The sequence below is a fragment of the Brassica oleracea genome, chromosome C1, assembly GCF_000695525.1.
Source record: "Brassica oleracea var. oleracea cultivar TO1000 chromosome C1, BOL, whole genome shotgun sequence".
Lineage (NCBI taxonomy): Eukaryota > Viridiplantae > Streptophyta > Magnoliopsida > Brassicales > Brassicaceae > Brassica > Brassica oleracea.
The window spans coordinates 1,632,953-1,642,125 of record NC_027748.1 but is presented as its reverse complement, the minus strand read 5'-3'; the positions used below and the strand labels follow the sequence as shown (position 1 = coordinate 1,642,125).

General features: G+C 33.2%; 4 protein-coding genes across 7 annotated transcripts; 2 read left to right on the top strand and 2 right to left on the bottom strand.

Moving 5' to 3' along the window:
• Positions 1–1,865: 1,865 nt before the first annotated feature.
• Positions 1,866–2,452, top strand: LOC106328835 (the record flags this gene model as incomplete). The annotated part of the gene is made up of 1 exon (XM_013767364.1): positions 1,866–2,452. A coding segment is annotated over one exon (510 nt), but the record flags the coding sequence as incomplete, so codon positions are not given.
• A 375-nt stretch (positions 2,453–2,827) lies between these two features.
• LOC106317540 lies at positions 2,828–4,516 on the bottom strand. Of its 4 annotated transcripts, none has more exons than XM_013755370.1 (5): positions 4,227–4,516; positions 3,929–4,159; positions 3,419–3,822; positions 3,226–3,342; positions 2,828–3,139 (listed from the first exon to the last, which is right to left on the bottom strand). In XM_013755370.1, the coding sequence occupies exons 1-5, from the start codon at positions 4,441–4,443 to the stop codon at positions 3,038–3,040; spliced, it is 1,071 nt and encodes a 356-aa protein (XP_013610824.1). In that variant the 5' UTR covers positions 4,444–4,516; the 3' UTR covers positions 2,828–3,037. The 4 variants fall into 4 exon arrangements, with proteins under 4 accessions (XP_013610824.1, XP_013610884.1, XP_013610926.1 ...); XM_013755430.1 differs by having other exon boundaries at positions 4,230–4,516; XM_013755472.1 differs by having other exon boundaries at positions 4,236–4,516.
• Positions 4,517–5,476: 960 nt separating this feature from the next.
• On the bottom strand, positions 5,477–5,903 carry LOC106328827. The gene is made up of 2 exons (XM_013767356.1): positions 5,679–5,903; positions 5,477–5,611 (listed from the first exon to the last, which is right to left on the bottom strand). The coding sequence occupies exons 1-2, from the start codon at positions 5,901–5,903 to the stop codon at positions 5,477–5,479; spliced, it is 360 nt and encodes a 119-aa protein (XP_013622810.1).
• A 2,469-nt stretch (positions 5,904–8,372) lies between these two features.
• On the top strand, positions 8,373–8,879 carry LOC106328817 (the record flags this gene model as incomplete). The annotated part of the gene is made up of 1 exon (XM_013767345.1): positions 8,373–8,879. A coding segment is annotated over one exon (507 nt), but the record flags the coding sequence as incomplete, so codon positions are not given.
• Positions 8,880–9,173: the final 294 nt, after the last annotated feature.

Here is a 9,173-nt window from a genome sequence, read left to right as displayed (position 1 = left end):
TGATAGACACAGAAAAATACCCAAAAGTAATCCTAGAAATCAAAAATAAAAGACAAAAATATGTGCAAAGATAGAAATGAAATTTATTTCTAAGTGAGTTTGTTTTAAGTTTCACATACATACAAATAAATCTTGTCATGTAATGATTAAAAATGAAGAAAAAGAAAAACAAACCAGACTTGAAAATATTTTGACTGGTAGAAAAACAAAGTATTCAGGATAATAATAATAATAATTAAGTAGTCCATTATTTAGTAAAACTCTTTTAACACAAAGACCCCATGGGGATGCACACACTCTAGCTTCTTCTTCTTCTTCGTCTTCCTTAGGCTGCCTCTTCTTGTTTGCCTCGTTCAAAGAGATTGCTTCTTGTTTCTCTCGTAGAAGAAGAGATCCAATTCTGGATTTGTCTTCCTGCTCTGGCAATCCTTCTCTTCTTGAGCCTGTTTCTCAGCCAGCTTGAAAACAAACAAAAATGGGGATCTTAGGTATTATATAGATGTACTTAGGAATTATTATTAGCAATCAAAAATGCCTTAGGTAAAATTTCTTACGTTTTATCCATAGTACCAAAATGCCTTACGTAAGTCAATTTGTAATAATGCATAAATGTAAAAAACGTTTTTGGCAAGAAAATTAGAAAAAACTGGTTTTTGGTTTTTGTTTAGAAATTGACAGTTATTTAAAAAAACTAGTTTCCTTAGATTTTAGGAAAATCATTTTTCAAAACGCTTGATTGGATGAAAATTGGTTTTTGGAAAAACAAAAACCAAAAACTATTCTAAAAACAATTCTTATTATTTTAAACACATATAAATTTATTTAATAAAATTATTTTAAACAAAACTGTAGATACAAAATAAAACTGTGGTTAAATGCAAAAATAATATATATATATATTTCTATGGTTTGTTATTTTCTGTAAATTTTTAGTTTTTCTAAAACTAATGATATAAAAATAATAAAGATTTATTTTAAATTTTGGTTTTTTATTTTAGTGTAGTTTTAGTTTAAATATATTTTATAACTTTGGTAAAAATAATAATTTTTTGTAATTTAAATATTATATAAAATTAAAAGCTGATTTAAAAAAATAATAATAAATTCCAGTGTAATAAATGTATAATACTTATAACTAAAGAAATTATTTAACTTTTCTATAAGATTCATGGTATAAATATTGACTAAAAAATTATAAATAACTTATATAAAAATTAAAATAACTTAATTCGTAGAGAAGATTATTATTTGTAAGTTTTTTTGTTTGTTTTCTAGAATGGCAGATATAATTATATATATGAAAAACTAATTTCTTGAAAGAATGAAGTCAGTCGTTTGGAAACCACAAAAGCACATAAAAAGTGGATTTTGGTTTCTATGTATAAAATGGTGTAGGAGTAAAAAAACTGGTTTTTTAGGGAATCTATTTTAGTTAAATCTTGATTGGGTAAAAAGTAGATTTTAGAAAAACAAAAACTAGAATCTAATCCAAAATCAGCAAACAATCAACCTCTCAGTCAAACCAACATGAACTTGGGTTTTTAACTAATATACCGCCCGTAGGGCGGGCCAACCCTAGTTCAACCCTATTATTATGCACAAAACCTATGGGCCTATAAACTTATGGGCCAACCAAGGATTTCTTATTTAATTATATTATTGTAATAAAATTTATAAACAATTAATTAAAAAAAATTCTTAATATATAAAAATAGAAACTATAAGCCAAACCGCCAATCATATTATGACAAATCATCATGTTATTTTTTTATTTTTAAAGTTTTTTATATTACCAAAAATCATTGATTTCAAAACAAAATGTAAATCAATATCAAATATAAAAAAAACTTACAAAATCAATATCCCTACCGAAGAAGAACGCTCGCCTCTGGTCCTCCAAGGCTTGGACATCGCGTCTCTCCTCCTTCTCCTCTTACTTCCTCCGATTCCGCAATCTCGGATCGCTTTGCAACCACACCAAAGCTCTCTGCCTCTCTGCCGCCGCCGGACACGCTCCGATGGAGATGGCCCAGATCGAGTTATATGACATTACCGCCGTGGAGTTGGTGGATTCGCTTCCTCTCGTGAGAAGAGCTGATCCTCATAACCTTCATTTTTTCGACGGTGCGTTTGATTTCGCGTTTACTGCGCATCTTGATGATGCTCTGTTTCCGTGGAGGGTCGTGGAGGAGTTGGAGCGGACGGTGAGGCAAGGCCGGTTTTGCTTGGTGGCGGTTGATGAATGCGGTGGGGATGATGTTAGGGAAATTGCTAGACTGTTCTTGAAGTCTAAGCTCGTTGATGTTGCTAATGTAACCTTAGAAGGATCCAAAAAGACTAGTATACTACTCAAAGTTCAAGACTTTAAGACATGACTGACTCTGTTTTTGTCTTATCAATGTTTGGTTTTTCAAAGTTTGTGCATTATCTCTATTCCTTTTGTATATGACTGTGTTTATTTCGTGTAGTGCCACCAAAAGCGAACCCAGTTGAAGAGGAATGGGTTCACCTGACACCACAAAAAACATAAAAATATGTTTTACATAGAAAAACAGTAAAGAATTGGTAGCAGAGTGCTTGACACCACATAACCCGACTTCTCTACGCAGCAGAGACACTTTAATTATTTTCTTGACCCCAATCAATTTCACTCCTTGGTCCGCCCGTGACTGCCACAACTGACTGCCACAACTTCTCCTCTAGAACTTGATAGACACAGAAAAATACCCAAAAGTAATCCTAGAAATCAAAAATAAAAGACAAAAATATGTGCAAAGATAGAAATGAAATTTATTTCTAAGTGAGTTTGTTTTAAGTTTCACATACATACAAATAAATCTTGTCATGTAATGATTAAAAATGAAGAAAAAGAAAAACAAACCAGACTTGAAAATATTTTGACTGGTAGAAAAACAAAGTATTCAGGATAATAATAATAATAATTAAGTAGTCCATTATTTAGTAAAACTCTTTAACACAAAGACCCCATGGGGATGCACGCACTCTAGCTGCTGCTTCTTCCTTAGGCTGCCTTGGTTCAAAGAGATTGCTCCTTGTTTCTCTCGTAGAAGAGATCCAATTCTGGATTTGTCTTCCTGCTCTGGCAATCCTCCTCTTCTTGAGCCTGTTTCTCAACCAGCTTGAAAACAAACCAAAATGGGGATCCAATTTTAGCGATACAGAGAGTTGTTAAACTGTATAATAATGATCACAAGCTGCGCTTACCTTGCGATTATGTGCTTCACTTTGGTTATGGAGAAAGAGGTTATAGTGGCTATAGGCGGGATAATTGCAAACTTGGCAAAAATATTTAAGCTTGCGGTCGTGCACAATTTCAGACCACTGCACACACACACAGTTACATGAAAAAAAAATGATAAAAAAAAAAGCTGAGGATGCATGCTGCTTGCTTAATTACCTGGTTTCTGTGCTCTTCACACTTGAGATGAGTGATGAATTCGTCACATACTTCGTAATCATAACAGCATATGTTGCAAATGCAGAGAGGTTTCTCATCACATGTGTTGTTGTCACTCAATAATAAAGTTTCATCCAAATTATCACTCAATAAGGTTTCCCAGACAAACTCTTTGGCAAACACTTCGTCAAACTCTCGGCCAATAAATTTTAGCTGGGTAAGATGGGCAAGTAGGCGAACACCTTTTGGATATGCAACAAAAGTAGTGAATCCAAAAAGCCGAAAACGCTTAGGGTAAAGCAGTCTATAATCACTCGAGATGATCATTACGTAACCAGGAGGATGTGGGTTTTTAAGCTCATCCGCAGACCAGTCGATAAGAAAATCATGTAAGTCGTGCATACCTAAGAGTAGAGAAGGAGGCCAGATCAGATCATGAGACTACTAACTCTCTCTAATTAATTAGACTAAACAAAACAAATCGATTAGGATTGATTTGATTGACTTTACCGCAGGGGGCATGAGTAACAATGATTCCGGAGGAAGAGATGTTTTGCAAGAGGTCAGTAGAGATGAATTCTAGGTTTCCTATGGCATAGATATAGATGCTGACTGCAGAACGACGACCAAACAGCTTCTCCAAGGCAGATTCTATACACGGACGGACACAACGAGGGTCTACACCAGCCGGAACCGGACACGTGTTCAGGTCCCACCACACTCCCACATGATGATGATCACCTAAAACCAAACACAACCACCATTTTAAAATCTAATCACAAGTAAATTTGAATCCATAACTACCGACCTCCTCCTCCTCCTCCTCCTCCTCCTCCTGCCATCCCGCAACAACGAATTTGATCCCTTCTGCAACGTTGATCCAAGAGAGAGAGAGAGAGGAGATCGGCGTTAGCGTTGCCCCATCGGTTAGAGAATCGAATCTGGCTGGGTCCTCTTGGGTTCGAATTTGGGAACAGAGATGACGCTAAATTTGGGAAAGTGGGGGTGTTGAGTTTCAACGACATTGAGCGAGAGAGAGAGAGGAGATCGACTTTCAGAATTTGATTGGTCGAAGAGAGGGAGAGGGAGAGGGAGAGGGAGAGGGAGACGGATCTATTATTATGCGCAAAAAAAACCTATGGGCCTATACACTTATGGGCCAACCAAGAATTTTTTATTTAATTATATTATTGTAATAATATTTATAAGCAATTCTTAATATATAAAAATTGAAACTATAAGCCAAACCGCCGTCAATCATATTATGATAAATCATTATGTTATTTTTTTATTTCTAAAATTTTTAATATTACCAAAAATTATTTATTTCAAAACAAAATGTAAATCAATATCAAATATAAAAAAACTTACAAAAGTAAAAACTATTTAGAACTTAACTTAATATATAACTAATTTTCAAAAATTAACACAAAAATACAACTACTAAATAATAATTAATTTTTAAAAATTCAAGAAAATAATTATAAGTAAACAAATTTAGCTCATGCTTTTCAAAATATTTACAAATAACATATAGCATATATAAGTTAAAGGTATAAAGTACGGTTTCTCTCTCTCCTCTCTGTTCTCTCTATAGTATCTTTCACAGAGAAGAGATGAGATCAAACCTTTTTTTTTTTGTTTTAATCTTCCGACTTCTTCTTTTGTTCTGTTTCATATTAGAAGTCGGATCGTTACTTTTCGATTGATGATCAATCTTTCTTTGTTTCATTTTCTTTTGATCCTCAATTGATTTTGTTGTGTTCAATCTAAAACAAAGCCGCACTTCATGTGTTTGTTTTTCTTTGTTTTAGATTGATGAATTAAGTTCTGATCTTTGATCATATTATCAAAGTTTCCGATCTAGAATCGGATTTCGAAGTAGCTCTTGAGAGACAATCCGATTCCAACCAAGCTCTTCTCAACCGGAAGCAACATCCTTTTGAGTTGGTAATATCGTGCTCGTCTATGGCTGTCAGTCCTAGTTTTCCGATCTAGTGCACTCAAACCGGTAATGACCCAGTTTTCCACATCTGAAGCAGTTGATGGCTGATCGATTCACAAATGATTTGCCCCTTCCTCGTCCACGATAACTGCTTCCTCTTCTCTGAGGATCCCCTCTTCCTCTTCCTCTAGCATTCCTTGGCTCATTTTCCACTTGAAGAACTGCTCAGTCACTTTGCTCTCATGAATCTGTAGAGACTTGAAGTTCATCCACAGAGAGACGATCAATGTCTTTGGATTCCTCAATTGAGCATACCACAAAGTTGAAGTTTTCAGTAAGGCTCCGGAGTATCTTCTCAACAATCTTGACATCTTCCAAGATTTCTCCACAGTTTCTCATGTCATTGGTTACCTCCATGACTCTGGCAAAGTAATCAGATACCTTCTCACCAATTTTCATCTCCAGTGTCTTAAAACTTTTCCTCAGCCTCTGTAGTTGAGCTCGCTTCACCCTAGCATTCCCTTGGTGTTTAACCTTCATCGAGTCTCACAGCTGTATGGCCGTCTCCTTCTGGGTTATTGTCTTCAGCGTGGTCTTGTCGATTGATTGAAAGAGGTAGTTCTTTGCTTTGAGATCCTTAAGTTCTGCTTCGTTGAGAGATTGTTGTTGCGCAGGGGTTGGAGCCTCCATTCTTCTCAGATCTTCAAATCATGGATCGATAACACTCCAGTACTCCTTGGATCGGAGAAGATTCTCCATGATCAAGCTCCAGTGATCGTAGTCTCCATCAAACTTAGGAACAGCAGGTGTCGAAAAGCTTCCAGCTTCCATCATCTTCCTTGTGATGTTTTTCCTCTCAAACACTCACCTTTTTCTTTATGTTTTGCTCTGATACCAGATAAAGGAAACAGAATCTGAATATTACGTTGTATTAGATAAAGAAAATTACACAAGCTTTTATAGAAGCTTGACAACAAGATAACTGAACCGAGAAAATAGGAAACAAGATAAGAGTAGGTCACTACGCAACTACTCAGCTACAAACGGAAACAACTTCCTAAAAGCTAGCTAGACTTATTCAGGTCATGATTGTTTTATTGGTTTTTAGATTTTGGTTTTTGGTTTTTGGTTTTTAGTTTTTGGTTTTTAATTTTTGGTTTTTGATTTTTGATTTTGCAATAGATTTTAGTTTTTTGAAAAAGTTGAATGGTGATTTTAGATTTTAGTTTTTGGTTTCTGATTTTTGCTTTTAAAAATAATAAAATGAAAATATTATTAAGAGTAAAAGAAAGAAAAATACTAATCCTAGTCCTAGGTAATACTAAGTAGAACAAAAAATATAGGAAATAAAGCTTATATGTATCAACAATATAGCTTGTGATGACTAACTTCAAATAAAAAAATATTTTGTTTACATCAGTTTATTATTAGATAAAAATAACGTTCAAATATTATAATATTTTTATTACAATAAAGCTTTTTATGATTAGCATAGATGTAATTTAATATATTAAAAAATGTGACCAACAGTTAATTATTTCATAAAATATTATTCAAATATTGTTATATTTTAGTAAAACTAAACTGTGTTATAGTAAGAATATGTAATATGCCTTACGTGTACCTTAGGTATTATATAGATGTACTTAGGAATTATTATTAGCAATCAAAAATGCCTTAGGTAAAATTTCTTACGTTTTATCCATAGTACCAAAATGCCTTACGTAAGTCAATTTGTAATAATGCATAAATGTAAAAAACGTTTTTGGCAAGAAAATTAGAAAAAACTGGTTTTTGGTTTTTGTTTAGAAATTGACAGTTATTTAAAAAAACTAGTTTCCTTAGATTTTAGGAAAATCATTTTTCAAAACGCTTGATTGGATGAAAATTGGTTTTTGGAAAAACAAAAACCAAAAACTATTCTAAAAACAATTCTTATTATTTTAAACACATATAAATTTATTTAATAAAATTATTTTAAACAAAACTGTAGATACAAAATAAAACTGTGGTTAAATGCAAAAATAATATATATATATATTTCTATGGTTTGTTATTTTCTGTAAATTTTTAGTTTTTCTAAAACTAATGATATAAAAATAATAAAGATTTATTTTAAATTTTGGTTTTTTATTTTAGTGTAGTTTTAGTTTAAATATATTTTATAACTTTGGTAAAAATAATAATTTTTTGTAATTTAAATATTATATAAAATTAAAAGCTGATTTAAAAAAATAATAATAAATTCCAGTGTAATAAATGTATAATACTTATAACTAAAGAAATTATTTAACTTTTCTATAAGATTCATGGTATAAATATTGACTAAAAAATTATAAATAACTTATATAAAAATTAAAATAACTTAATTCGTAGAGAAGATTATTATTTGTAAGTTTTTTTGTTTGTTTTCTAGAATGGCAGATATAATTATATATATGAAAAACTAATTTCTTGAAAGAATGAAGTCAGTCGTTTGGAAACCACAAAAGCACATAAAAAGTGGATTTTGGTTTCTATGTATAAAATGGTGTAGGAGTAAAAAAACTGGTTTTTTAGGGAATCTATTTTAGTTAAATCTTGATTGGGTAAAAAGTAGATTTTAGAAAAACAAAAACTAGAATCTAATCCAAAATCAGCAAACAATCAACCTCTCAGTCAAACCAACATGAACTTGGGTTTTTAACTAATATACCGCCCGTAGGGCGGGCCAACCCTAGTTCAACCCTATTATTATGCACAAAACCTATGGGCCTATAAACTTATGGGCCAACCAAGGATTTCTTATTTAATTATATTATTGTAATAAGATTTATAAGCAATTAATTAAGAAAAAATTTTAATATATAAAAATTGAAACTATAAGCCAAACCGCCAATCATATTATGACAAATCATCATGTTATTTTTTTATTTCTAAAATTTTTAATATTACTAAAAATCATTTATTTCAAAACAAAATATAAATCAATATCAAATATAAAAAAAACTTACAAAATCAATATCCCTACTAAAGAAGAACGCTCGCCTCTGGTCCTGCAAGGCTTGGACATCGCGTCTCTCCTCCTTCTCCTCTTACTTCCTCCGATTCCGCAATCTCGGATCGCTTTGCAACCACACCAAAGCTCTCTGCCTCTCTGCCGCCGCCGGACACGCTCCGATGGAGATGGCCCAGATCGAGTTATATGACATTACCGCCGTGGAGTTGGTGGATTCGCTTCCTCTCGTGAGAAGAGCTGATCCTCATAACCTTCATTTTTTCGACGGTGCGTTTGATTTCGCGTTTACTGCACATCTTGATGATGCTCTGTTTCCGTGGAAGGTCGTGGAGGAGATGGAGAGGACGGTGAGGCGAGGCCGGTTTTGCGTGGTGACGGTTGATGAATGCGGTGGGGATGATGTTAGGGAGATTGCTAGACTGTTCTTGAAGTCTAAGCTCGTTGATGTTGCTAATGTAACCTTAGAAGGATCCAAAAAGACTAGTATACTACTCAAAGTTCAAGACTTTAAGACATGACTTGACTCTGTTTTTGTCTTATCAATGTTTGGTTTTTCAAAGTTTGTGCATTATCTCTATTCCTTTTGTATATGACTGTGTTTATCTCGTGTAGTGCCACCAAAAGCGAACCCATTTGAAGAGGAATGGAGTCACCTGACACCACAAAAAACATGTTAAAAATATGTTTTACATAGAAAAACAGTAAAGAATTGGTAGCAGAGTGCTTGACACCACAGAACCCGACTTCTCTACGCAGCAGAGACACTTTAATTATTTTCTTGACCCCAATCAATTTCACTCCTTGGTCCGCCC

What these genes read in the sequence shown, in the direction of transcription:
- LOC106328827 (XM_013767356.1), bottom strand. Translation starts at nt 5,903, where the DNA reads ATGAAGGTTAAACACCAAGGGAATGCTAGGGTGAAGCGAGCTCAACTA. An exon ending in CTGAAAACTTCAACTTTGTG is followed by an intron (nt 5,612 to 5,678) that starts GTATGCTCAATT and finishes AAGTCTCTACAG; the next exon opens with ATTCATGAGAGCAAAGTGAC.
- LOC106317540 (XM_013755370.1), bottom strand. Translation starts at nt 4,443, where the DNA reads ATGTCGTTGAAACTCAACACCCCCACTTTCCCAAATTTAGCGTCATCT. An exon ending in AGGAGGAGGAGGAGGAGGAG is followed by an intron (nt 4,160 to 4,226) that starts GTCGGTAGTTAT and finishes GTTTGGTTTTAG; the next exon opens with GTGATCATCATCATGTGGGA. An exon ending in TGTTACTCATGCCCCCTGCG is followed by an intron (nt 3,823 to 3,928) that starts GTAAAGTCAATC and finishes CTCTACTCTTAG; the next exon opens with GTATGCACGACTTACATGAT.